The 12,115-nt window shown below is 48.1% G+C and overlaps 3 protein-coding genes across 12 annotated transcripts in view; 1 reads left to right on the forward strand and 2 right to left on the reverse strand.

Annotated features, from left to right (window-relative positions):
- LOC306643810 (uncharacterized protein) overlaps window positions 1-6,490 on the forward strand; it is a 54,406-nt gene extending 47,916 nt beyond the window's left edge. For 4 of the 5 annotated variants that reach the window (XM_079110099.1, XM_079110101.1, XM_079110102.1 and 1 more), the window contains 6 exons: window positions 132-246; window positions 1,962-2,077; window positions 2,244-2,474; window positions 2,565-2,807; window positions 3,800-3,914; window positions 5,953-6,490. In XM_079110099.1, the coding sequence (XP_078966225.1) occupies window positions 132-246; window positions 1,962-2,077; window positions 2,244-2,474; window positions 2,565-2,807; window positions 3,800-3,914; window positions 5,953-6,161 (1,029 nt within the window). In that variant the 3' untranslated portion in view covers window positions 6,162-6,490. The remainder of the gene's footprint in view (window positions 1-131; window positions 247-1,961; window positions 2,078-2,243; window positions 2,475-2,564; window positions 2,808-3,799; window positions 3,915-5,952) is intronic. The other variant, XR_013759060.1, reaches the window with a different exon arrangement.
- The window catches only part of LOC306643813 (TBC1 domain family member 8-like), an 87,890-nt gene that overhangs the window by 54,162 nt on the left and 21,613 nt on the right, over window positions 1-12,115 (reverse strand). The window contains exons 6-7 of one of the 6 annotated variants that reach the window (XM_079110110.1): window positions 11,642-11,755; window positions 10,578-10,628 (exon numbers count right to left, since the gene is read on the reverse strand). The exons of 4 other annotated variants lie outside the window; for them this stretch is intronic. In XM_079110110.1, the coding sequence (XP_078966236.1) occupies window positions 11,646-11,755 (110 nt within the window). In that variant the 3' untranslated portion in view covers window positions 10,578-10,628; window positions 11,642-11,645. Of the gene's footprint in view, window positions 1-10,577; window positions 10,629-11,178; window positions 11,756-12,115 lie in introns of those variants that run through there. One more of the 6 variants, XM_079110109.1, reaches the window with a different exon arrangement.
- On the reverse strand, window positions 6,524-10,121 carry LOC306643814 (TBC1 domain family member 8-like). The gene is made up of 3 exons (XM_079110112.1): window positions 9,975-10,121; window positions 8,111-8,303; window positions 6,524-7,506 (listed from the first exon to the last, which is right to left on the reverse strand). The coding sequence occupies exons 1-3, from the start codon at window positions 10,007-10,009 to the stop codon at window positions 7,246-7,248; spliced, it is 489 nt and encodes a 162-aa protein (XP_078966238.1). The 5' UTR covers window positions 10,010-10,121; the 3' UTR covers window positions 6,524-7,245.

Genomic DNA, 12,115 nt, shown 5'->3' on the forward strand with positions numbered 1-12,115 from the left:
CCCAGGTAACATGGTAACACATGGTGCCCTTGTATTAAGAGCTAAGCTGTCTCCTGAATGACTATGACCATTGTGCTCTGGGTGGCTACTCCAAAACTCATTCTCTGATGAGTTTCTCCAACCCTGATCAGGTGACCTGCCAGGATAGGGCCCCCGCGGTCATACGCAGGGCCTTACAAGAACACTTGCTCAATGAGGAGGATCCAGAGGACTTAGAACTGCTTCAGATTGTGTCGGAGCATAAGAGTAAGTGGGTCCACCCGATGGTGGGGAGAAGTGACTTCCTGTGGGCTCAGGACAATGCACCAGCCAAAGAAAGAGGGCTGTGGTCTGAAAAACAACCAGAGCATGGTGGGTCATTTGTAGAAAGAAAGTGCAAAGATGGGAGTGTAAATCAGTTCACCCTGGGACTGCTGGGCCTCCCTATCCAGTGTCCTCCCCTGGACCTGATCAGGCTTTGTAAACTTCATATACATGAGGGGCAGAGGAGATAAGCAACGCCTGGCTGTTAATTTAGGCAGCCTTTCAGGACAGTGACAAGTACTTGAGAAAAATTCTTGAATGAAGAAATCTTGCTTTAGGCACCTGGCTTCCAATCTTCCCACTCGTGTGAATGGACACCATTTAGGTGTTTTGGGACAGAGGTCATATCTGGCAGAAACGTGTGAAGCAATAGAACACTTCACAGCTTGGCAAACGGGCACTGGAGAGAGATAAAGAAAGGACGAGGGGCAAGAAGAGGAGGAGTAGGTGGACATAAAGGAAAAGGAGTTGAAGGAAGGAAAAATGAAGAAGAACATGAAGAAGACCACAACCAGAAAAAGAAAATGAAGAACAAGAACATCATTAAGTAGAAGAACAACAACAACAACACAAGATCAAGGAACACAAAGAGAACAAGAATATAACAAGAAACAGATTGAATATATGAATTGTTCTCCTCTCTGAAGGAGCCTCTATTGATGGTATGAACTTTGTATTTATTACATTACCAAAAGGATCTGTACGATTTTATTTTCCTTTCACCTTCCTGATATCTGTTGTCCCAAAGTAGTTCGTAATCTCATGAAGACTTGTTCTAAGTCATCACAATTGAAACTTTCTCAAGTGTTTCCTTTCTTTTTCATTGTAATATTAACTATTTGGGGGTAAGGGTATGCCAGCAAGAAGCTATTTTGGTTGTTTGTCAGAGGAGTCCTCTTCATTTGTGTTAAGTAATGTTTACAAGAGCAAGAGGTGCTGATAGAATAATTGTGTTATTCTTCCCACTTCATGATTTCTCTCTTACAAACATTGTTTTGCATTATTGGGCTCCACGTTTCTTTTTCTCATCATGTTTTAAATATATTTGTCTAATTGCCTGAGACACTCTTCTCCCATAAATTAGAGTTTGGTTCGAAAAAAACTGAATGCAAAGGAGAATGAGGAGAAAATGAAGAATCAGCTGATTCAAAAAATAAAAAATAAATGGTTCCTGAAGGCACAAGCTTCCTGTGGACATCCTCCGTCCATGCCCAACACACCTCCGATTTATACCACCTCCCATTAGTGTCTTCATGTGTGACTGGATTATTCCACTGCGAGGTCAAAGCATCCACCATCACATGATTTCCTGAACCCCGTGTGTGAACACTGCAGCTCCAACACAGGAGCCACTGATGGCAAATCATGACGCAAACTCCAGCATGGTCTCCGTGGCAGGTTCCACCTGAACTGAGAGGTGCTGGGTGGGGTCCAGGGTGCTTTCTGTTGGAAGCTGGTAGGTTGGCTTAGATCTTGTGCATACTCTTTCCTCAGGGAAAGGCCCTGAGGATGCCTTCGGTGGAACATCATCTAGATTGGAAGGCCCTCAGGTCTAGAGCTCAAGCCTGACCTGCCAGAGGCTGTCAGTCGTGGGGGGTGTTCTGTTGTGTCCTCCTTGAGTGTCACTCACCTTCCGACCTCTGCCCCGCCCTCTCCAGTGCTGAGGATCCCTGCTGATGGCAATGTGTTCTATGCCATCAATCCCTGTGTGGACTTTGATTTTGTCCTCAGGAAGAGACTCACCAGGAAGTGGGCCAACAGCAAGACAAAGGAGGTAACACCTACCTTACTCGCTCTTTACCCCTGGTGCTCCTTCACATCCGCCAGGGTGACAAAAAGCCTCAGCTCCTGGACATATGTTCTAGAATGCCCACAGAGCACCCTGACAGGTGGGGGTGGTGACAGTGTCTGGGCTCTGCTGATGTTTCTGTCCCCCACAGTTCTTGGAGTCACCTTCTTCAGTGACTCCCACGATCCCACCAGCTGTGAGCAGCAGCTCTTCAGTGGCAGCCAGACCACTGCCCCAGGCAGGTGAAAGCAAGGACTCTGGTACCAATACTGTCACCAACAGCAGTTCCCTACTGCCTCATTACAACGAGCAGGCAGAAGGCAGCAGCTTCCTACAGGTCCACCTGGAGGAGCAGAGCAGGAGGGATTCACAGTGCATCCTGGTGAGCCTGCTGGCGGGGCTGTCTCCTGCGTGAGCACAGGTGGGGGCGGCTGTCAGTTTCTGGCCTTTGCTGATATTCCATCCCCCTCAGTTGTCAGAATCAACTTCTGAGGCCTCAGCCATGGTGTGTAACATCAGCCCAGCCTCCAGTCACATGTCTTCTCAAAAGGCTAGGCCCAAGCCCATGGCCACAAAACACATGAAGAAATCCAGGGCCATCGGATGCATAATGGGCAGATGCTCACGGCCCCGGTCCAAGAAACAGGTGAAAGACAGATGCCTCATAAACATCAGGCTAGAGCAGCAGAGTGCAAAGGATGGCAAGACTGTCCTGGTAAGCCTGGCAGAAGAGGTGTTCCCTGGTGCTACCCCAGGGCAGGGAGCAAACACAAATCCCATACCATGGGCTACTCTTGCCCTCTTGAATTGGGAGTTTTTCAATGGACAGGAAAGAGAGATGGGAATAAAGAAGAGCGAGGTCACTGTTAAGGGCTTGACCTGAGTTGAGGGAGAGCGCGACCATTTCCATGCCCCTTTGTGAGGGAGTGTGTGTTGGATGGCAGTGTGCAGACCAGAAGTGCAGGGGCAGATCTTGGGGGGAGGTGAGAAGAGGACAGCATGCAGGATGCAGACTGCAGGCTGCACTGTGTGGGATGGAGAATGCTGGTGCACACGGAGGAGGAGAGCAACATGAGATTCTTCCTACCCCTTGAAAAGGGCGCCGAGGGTCTCGCAGTAGAAGCGATATTCATGTGGATGGAGCACACTCTGCCTCCAGGGAGGCACTGTACAGGGGCCTGTTCCCATGCCACCCTGCCTGAGTGAGGTGTCCTCCTCCATCCCAGGCACTACTGAGCCTCTGGAGGCCAGGAGTTCTCATGGCTATCATTGGTCTTCTGCCTGAGTGTGTTCTGTCCCTGGCAATCACAACCAAACTCTCTTGGGTTTCTGCCTGGGCCACCCCCAAATTCACCCTGCATTCCGCAACAGCCCTGGGAGAGAGGAGGTCACTGGTCCATTCCTTCCATCGTGGTGGCATGAGAGTGTTTCTCTACCCAGGCTGTGGCGTCCTTTGACCCTGAGTGAAACGTGGCTCCACAAAGGGCAATGGCAGGGCCAGGCAGACCGTTGTAGGAGGATTGGTGTCAAAGCCCTGAGGAAGGCCCCAGGCAATTACCAGGAGGCCACCCTCAGGTAGTGGAGTAGTGAGTAATGATGGTGCCCCTGTATTTAGAGCTGAGCTTCCCCCTGAATGTCCCTGACACTGTTCTTGGGTAGCCACCCCAAGGCCCAGTTCCTCAAGGCCTATCTCCCATGTTGATGCAGGTGACATGCAACGAGAGGGCTCCTGCCGTCATTCGCAGGGCCCTGGAACATCACTTGCTGATGAAAGAGGAGCCAGGAGATTATGAGCTGGGACAAATCATCTCCCAACAGCACAGTAAGTGAGACAATCAGATGGTGGGGAGCCATGTTGAGGAAGTGCACTCAGGTCACTCAGGTAGCCCAAAAGAGTAGAATCTGACCCAGAAGAACACTCCAACAGGGCCTGGCGGGCCTGGTGCACAAAGAAAACTGCACTGGTACTCCTGGGAAGGTCTCTAGGTTCTCTGATCAGCCCCAGGGACTAGTGCACCTCCCCACCAGGTGTCCAACCCTGGACAGCAACAGGCATTCAATGCTGACATCAGTGAGGAGCGAGGAGGAAAGCATTCCTGCAGGGGTCATGTGGCCCCAGGGCTCACTGAGAGGAGTGTTTGCAGAGGAAGATGGGAACACAGGGGCTAAGGATGCACTTGATGCATTTGTGGACTGAAGCAGGACTATGGAAAGCCTTCTCCATGACCAGAAATCCACTCCCTGGGCAGAGCATTGTCAGTATTCTAGCAAGCAGGAACAGGACTAAATCTGAAAGAAGAACAGACTGCGAGACAGCCTCAACAGGCTGACACTGCACAAATGACCAAGCCTTCTGTGCCCGAGTCCACTTGCCTAGATGGAATCAGTAGAGCCAGGTTATTTTCCCTCACTAAAATCAGATGAGGGTTTCCTAGGCACATATGCCACAAAGCTGACCTGTAATTAATGCCATTGCTGTTTTCTTTTCTGTGAGCCAAAACCCTGCAGCAGCCATGAACCCCTTTCTGTCCACACTGAAAACCACATCCAAAACCAGCCTATGAAACATTCTCTCATATCCTAATCCACTAATTCCATTAAGTGAGTAGAGTTCATGGAAGTAGAAGGCTAAAGCCTTGGTAGGCTCAGTAATTCTTAGCATAGGTACACCCATCCAAATCCAAATAGAGAACAGGCCCATTATAGAGGAGGGCGGCAGGAGACAGGTGTTTAGACCAGGGACTCGTTGGCTATCTGAAACCCACTGGGGGTTGTTGCATCCCTGGACCATAGCAAAATGTGGGAGTGAAGCTGTCCCTTTCCTGGTCTTTGGAATGATTGATCTCAGTAGGGCACCATTTGGGTTGTGGCCTCCCTTGTAGGATGCCTGGTCCACATGGAGCTGGCTAGCAACAATGGCAGAACATGGCTAACACGAGGTGTCTCAGTTGGTCATACTTTCCTCCCTGTCAAATACTTGGGGAAAATAACTTAGCAGCGGACCCCTGTTTTGGCTCTGGCTTTCATAGATTTCATTTGGTTCTGAACTGAGAGTGTGCATTATGGCAGAGGGTGTGGCACCTGTAATCTATGGAGCACTTGCCAACCAGGTGATAGAATGGCATATAAGGAGACTAAGAGAGGGAAGGAGGGAAGGAGAGAAAGACGGGAAGAAGAGGAGGACTACTACAAGGAGAATGAGGATTAAGAGGAGCCCCCAGGGCTGGGGATAGAGCTCAGTTGGTAGAGTGCTTGCCTCCCAAGCACAAGGCCCTGGGTTCAATCTCTAGTACCAAAAAAAAAAAAAAAAAAAAAAAAAAAAAAAAAAAAAAAAAAGAAAGAGGAGCCCCAGCAAAAATATATGTGTGCGGAGGGCCTCTCCCTCTTCAGGTCTTCCTCCATCCATGCCCAACCTTATTCCATTTCCTCCCGTGCTTAGTGTTGTCTTCATCTTGACTGAGTATTTCATGATCCCATCAGAGCACTCATCATGGAGTGCTTCCCCCAAAACCCACCAGTAAACCTGGCTCAACTGGGGGCCAAACCTTGAGCCCATGAGTCATCTGTGTAAGATTTCAGATGTAATCCCTAGGGGTATGCGTTGGCCCAGTCAAGAGGAACTGTGATCTTCTGGAGCCCAAAGCCTTTGGAGGCAACAGGCATTAGTCCTGGTGATGTCCCAGACCGAGTTTTTCTTCCGGGGCGATGGTTGAGGATGTGTCTGCTGGTATTGGAGCTGATCTGCACAGCTCTCAGGGCTGTGGCTCAGGCCTTTCCTGGCAGAGGCCATCAGATGTTGGGGTGTCCCGCTCTGCACATCTCGAGTGCCACCTATCCAACCTGTACCCCTCTCTCCCCAGAAATGAAGATTCCAAAGAACGCCAATGTCTTTTATGGGATGAATCCCCATGTCAGGAGAGACTTTCTCCTGAGGAAGAGGACCTACCCTCAGGAGGAAAATGATGACTGGATGCCTCCCCAACCTCCCTCTTATGAGGCAGCTCAGGTGCGAGGTCACCGCTGGAACCTGTGGACAAGAATCTGCTCCTGTCTCTCTGGGCAGTGCTAAAGCATTGCACCATGGATGAACAATGAGCTTGATTTCTAAAATGGTTACTCATCGATTCCATATATAATTTGTCCTTAAGTTCTTGTTATTTAAAATATGTTTGTGTATTCTGATCCACTGTCATGATTTGAATCTATTCATTTCACCAGTAATTCCAAGCGGAAACATTCAACCCTAGATGAAAGAATGTTTCATTTGATCAAAATGACATTTTGGTATTGGGAGTATGGCAGACTGCATTTTCTGACTCAATTTCCAATGGGAGAAATGAAATATTGGATATTATGACACTCACACAGATGAAGGCACACATACGCCCACACTCAAAGACATACAAGTTCACACGCTCAGAGAGTTGGAGCTGGTTATGGTGAAATGCTTTTAAGAACCTGCATTCTCCAGCAATGGGAGGATACATATATGCTCAATACTTAGGAAATTATAGATTAAGGAAATAATTGTATATATATATATATACATATATATATACTCATAATAAATACACACACATACATATATGTACCCATACTTACCGTGTGTGTGTGGGCATGCATCACATCTGAAAAGAAAGGTTCAGTCTGGATCAATAAAAGTAACAATTGATGCTGCAGGAGCTGCAGTAACTGAGAAGGGGTGTGGGGTAATAAGGTCTGCAGCCACACCTGGTCCCCAAGGTAGTGACAAGGCCAAAACTACTCTCTTCACTGCCACTTAGAGTCTAGTTACAAAATTGGAGTCTGTTCGCCTCAAATTTTCCATATAAAGAAAAAAGTACGAGTGTAGCAAAAATAATTTTAGTTCATAAAACTAGAGGACAGGCAGCCCTTTGTCCCAGGACACACGCGGGAAACTGACACTGAGAGGCTCACAGATGCCACCGGCCAGTGGGAGGAACATTTGGTTGATACCTGAAAACCCACAGGGACGGCACCGCCCGCTCCCAAGTCACACAGCAGGAATGACAGGAGAGCCACTATAGGACAGAGGAAAGGCCGCTCCCCCTCTGCTGTCTGAGCCCTCAAGAGAGCCCTTGCTGCCCAAGGTTCGCGGCCACCTCTCCACCCGGGTCCAGAGGAGCTGGTGCTCAGGTGCCACACCCTCCATGGTCATTGCCCAGCTTCCAGTGCCCATTGCACACCAGGAAAGGAGTGGCCTCACCCACCAGGCGGGAGTCAGGGTTCTGGCTGCCCAAAGGCTGGAGGACCATGGTCAGGGGTCCGAGGTGCACAGGTGGGCTCTTGTCTTCACGCTCCTTGCTGCTGTGACAGGACACCATTTCACGATCCCCAAACTTGTGGTCACAGCACATGCTTGTCAAGTACAAAACAGGTGATGTGTGTCCAGCCTTTAAAAGAAAACAAGAAAGTAAGAGGAAAATATGCACCATTATTAAGTATCAGTTTAAAATGTGTTTTTAAAAGTATATGTCAATGAAAGTTCTAGAAGGTGAGGCTCTGGCAGACCCGGGGCCTTTTCTGCAGTCATCCAACCCTAAGAAGAGGGAGCATCTCTCTCAGCAGGTTTTGTCTGTTCCAAAGGACCTCAAGCCCGGTAACCTTGGGGTGTGGCAGCACCCCAGCCGGTGAGGAAGGTGGGGGTGCCCAACAATCCCTCTGGACGTGGAGGGGCGTGTCTGGTCCACACCCACCCAGGTAGCACACCACTAGCCCCATGAACCTGGGGGACATCAACTCAACCCCTCCAAGCCGTGGTGTGATTCCCGACCAGCCCCTCTATCACGTTCAATGCCCACTCGGGACACCCAGCCCATCAGAGGTGACACCAGACTCACACCCCCGACTCCTGGAGGCCCAATCATCTCTAGCACATTGTGTGCTCACGCCCAAGGGGGTCACCTTCCTACACATGCCCTCTGGAGCCCACTGACATAGAGGTGGTGAGAGGGGGACTGTCACGTCATGGAAAGCCACCATGCTGCAGGCTCCTACCATGTCCTTGTCATTGGTTGAGGTGTCATAGTGCACAGGATGGTTGGCGTGGATCTGCTTCAGTCTCTCAAGCAGGGTCTCCACCAAGGTCTCTCTATCCTTGAGCTCGATGAACTGGAAGGCCATCTTGCTCCTGATGCTGATGAGGATGGGGTGGGCAGCAGACTGGTGTCCTCCATCTTCTTCATGCTCACTAGCTGATGCAAAAGACGGCACGTGAAGGGAGGTGCTGGAGAACGGAACTGACCAATTACGTTCTGTGCATGTTCCTATACGGAACAATGAATCCCACTGTTATGTATAATTGCAAGGTACTAATAAAAAGATTGGAATCACAGTAAGGGCCACAAAAAAGAAGGCAGGCCTCCACGTACATGCTCAGAAGTTAATCTAACATGTAATAATGGCAATAAGGACCTGGTGTAAAGGTTGAAAAGTGTGCAAGGGAGCATCAATCACAATCACCAAAAGGCAGAAGTAACCAAGCTTCCATGGACAGATGAATGGATAAGGGAACTGTGGTTTAGGCTACCATGGAATATTATTCAGACTTCCAAAGGAAGGGAATTCTAACAGATAAGAGGTGGATTAACATTAAGGACATTGTGCAGTGGAATAAACAAGTCCCAAAATGACAATGCTGTGGGATTCCACTTACAAATTGGTTACAAGGTAAATTTGATGCTATGCATTATTCCAAAATCAATTGTTTGGTATGTAGGTCATCATGTCCATTTCTTGCTCCACTGATGATAATGCGTGCAAAATGAAGACATCTACTGCAGAAGGAGGGGATGGAGGTGGGAAATCACATGAGGAAGAACACTGACTTTCTAAACCATCAGGCTCAGGACCTATGCTACGAGAAGCGAGACCCCAGAGGTCTTGACGTGTGACAGCTGTGGTACCCCTCAGCAGAGATGCCTGAGATCAAGGCGGAGCTGCTTGAATTCAGAAGCAAACTCAGGTTGCCCACACTCCCGTTTCCAAAGAGAGAATCACAGAGTTATCGGAGGGACCTGATCCCAACACAAGGAGGCATTTTTAACTCTTTCACAAGTTCCACGAGAGTATAAATGCCAATTTGCCACGTATTTTCTAAAGGTGAAGCTTTTTATAGTTTGCCTTTTCCTTTGTCTTTTTTTGGCAACAAAAGGGGACGAGCTTGAATTGCGAGGCATGTCCTTTTGAATGACAGCTTTATCAACAGTGTGGGGTTAGGGTATGATGTTCTTACCATCACTTCCAGGCAACGTTCGGTTGCTAAAGCAACAAGAGATAAAAGGAAGGCTGAAGGGGTAATGGCGTAATTCAGGCCACGCTTCCCTCCTGGAGCCTGGCCATCAGATGGTCCAAGATGCTCTGGTTGGGATATAGTTGGAGTATGTCCCCCGAAAGTTCTTGTGTTGAAAGCTTGATGCCCAATGGGGCAGCATTAAACGGTGGTGGAACCTTAAGAGGTGAGGCCTAGTAGGGGATGGATGGGTCACTGGAAGAACAGCCCTCAGTAGGGATTATGGGACCTGGTTCGTTCCCACAACAGGGGTTGTTACAAAGAATGGTCCCTCCCCATTCTCTGGCTTCCTGTCTTCACACATGATGTTTCCGTCTACTCATGCTCCTGCCATGGGGACACTGTCCAGCACAACGCCCTCACTGGTGCTCACCCACCACCATGTTCTTGAGCCTCAGGACTGGGAGTTCATTAAGCCTTTTCTTCCTTTTTTTGAGATTAATAAGTAAACCTGGCATCATGGATTTTGTTTTAGTAACAGAAAATGGACTCAACCACATGGGTTTAAAGATGAAAGCGTGCATCAAAGTGTGCACGGCAGTTCAAGCAGAGGGGAGAGGCAGGGTGTACCTCTCTGAGTAGAAGGACAACATTGTAGCAGCCATCTTCTCTGCTGGCAAAGCAGGTGGAGCTGTCAGAGGAAAACATGTGTCCTGCAGTGTGGAACCGACTGAAGGGTGTCCAGAGGAGCAGTCCACCACCGTGTGCAGCTTCTCCTTTATTCTTTATTCTTCCAAATGAATTTCATGACTGCTTACTCTATTTCTATGAGTTATGTCATTGGGATTTTAATTGAAATTGCATTGAATTTGTATAGCACTTTTGGTAGTATGGCCATTTTGACGATATTAATTCTGCCTATCCAAGAACATGGGAGATCTTTCCATCTTCTAAGGTTTTCTTTAATTTCTTTTTTTAGTGTTCTGTAGTTCTCATTGTAGAGGTCTTTCACCTCTTTTGTTAGATTGATCCCCAAGTATTTTTTTTTTTTTTTTGAGGCTATTGTTAATGGGGTGGTTTTCCTAATTTCTCTTTCAGAGGATTCATTAGGACCAGACTTCCTTAACATGACTCTCAAAGCCCAAGAAATAAAAGTAGGAATCAATAATTGGGATATATTCAAACTAAAAACATTTTTCTCAGCAAAGGAAACTATCAATTATGTGAAGAAAGAGCCTGAAAAAGATTCGGAACAGCTCCTTCTGTGCTTGGGTTTCAAGGTCCCTGGTGAGAGGTGGGGAGAGGTCAAGATATGGAAAGGTCAACGACATGAGATCGAAGAGAAAATACTTTTGAACTCGCTGGCACAGCGTGATAGTTTAGTGACTGAAATAAAAAAAAAAAAATCATGCCCCTCCACAGCCTGTGAGCCCGATGGTCTATCAAGACATTCAGTTGACCTTCCGAGCAAGTGCAAGGAGCAGAGCCTGCTGTCCCCACCAGCAAGAAAGTCAGAAACTCATGAACTCAAATAAGCATTCCATCCTGGTTTGAATAACTGAGAAGTACTCCAAAAATGGCAGCAAAGGCCATGTGTGGAGAAGTTAGATGATAAGCAGGGTGATCATCGGTGAGATGTGGGGAAGGTGGAGTCCTTGCACGCTGCTCGTGGAAGGCCAAAAGACACTCTCATGTTGGCAAACAGCCAGAAGCCCTCCAATGTTGAAAGTGGACCTAGTGTTTACCCAGACATTCCCTCCCAGGTGAATGTGCCCAACAGACTTCAGAACTGACGTCCACTAACTGGCACACAAACACAGCAACAGATTCATAATCAAAGGTGGAAACTACCCCATGTCCACCAATTGATCAATGGACACACCAAATGTACCACATCCCCTGAAGCAGGGTAGATAGTACTCAGCCATCAACAGAAAGTGTGCATGGACAGAGCTTGGAAACCTCAGGCTGAGTGAAAGAAGCCAGACACAAAGACCACGGGGTGCCAGATTCATTTACATGAAATGTCCGCACAGGAGGCTGACAGACAAAAATAAGGAGTGGCTGTTCATGAACGTGAGGCTTCTTTGGAGGGTAATAAAAGGTTCCGTGGCTGTGGTGATGATCGTGTGGTCCTGTGAACATTGTAAAACCTCAACTACCCACTGAAAGGGTTAACTGTTCAGATGTGAATAACCAAAGAGGAGCCTGACTTTTCTCCAGAGGAGGACCAGGGAGCTAGGGGCAGCCAAGTACAGTGCACAAGTTCACACACTGAATCACACACAATTTCCTACGTTCCTATATGAACATACGCCTGGTGTAGCTCCACATCTTGTACAACCACAAGAAGGGAAGCTGTACTCCATGCATGTAGGACATGTCAAAGTACACATGACGGTCAAGTATATCTACAAAGAACAAAGAAAAAGAAGTTCACATACTGCAAGAATGGAAGGTGAGGTCCCTCAGGGGGACCACAAGGTCCCTGAGAGACAACAGTGCCCAACGCACTGACATTTAACTCTAAAAATGTTGCTGTTATAGCAGTTCAGAGTAGAATGATGGAAACCAGAGGCCACAGAGGTTGGCTCAGGGGCTCGGAGCCAGTGAGAGAACAAGCAGGAAGTTCCGGGGTACTGCTGCAGAGCAAGTGACTACAGGTGCCAATCCCACACAGAATGCTTCAGACTGCTAGATGAAAGGATTTAGGAACCAGGAAACAAAAACAATGATCACAGCCCCAAGAGTCTCTTTCACAAGGAAGAGAT

This window comes from Sciurus vulgaris, assembly GCF_902686455.1.
Source record: "Sciurus vulgaris genome assembly, chromosome: 14".
Lineage (NCBI taxonomy): Eukaryota > Metazoa > Chordata > Mammalia > Rodentia > Sciuridae > Sciurus > Sciurus vulgaris.

What these genes read in the sequence shown, in the direction of transcription:
- LOC306643814 (XM_079110112.1), bottom strand. Translation starts at nt 10,009, where the DNA reads ATGGCTGCTACAATGTTGTCCTTCTACTCAGAGAG. An exon ending in TTGTCCTTCTACTCAGAGAG is followed by an intron (nt 8,304 to 9,974) that starts GTACACCCTGCC and finishes TGCATCAGCTAG; the next exon opens with TGAGCATGAAGAAGATGGAG. An exon ending in CAACCAATGACAAGGACATG is followed by an intron (nt 7,507 to 8,110) that starts GTAGGAGCCTGC and finishes TTTCTTTTAAAG; the next exon opens with GCTGGACACACATCACCTGT.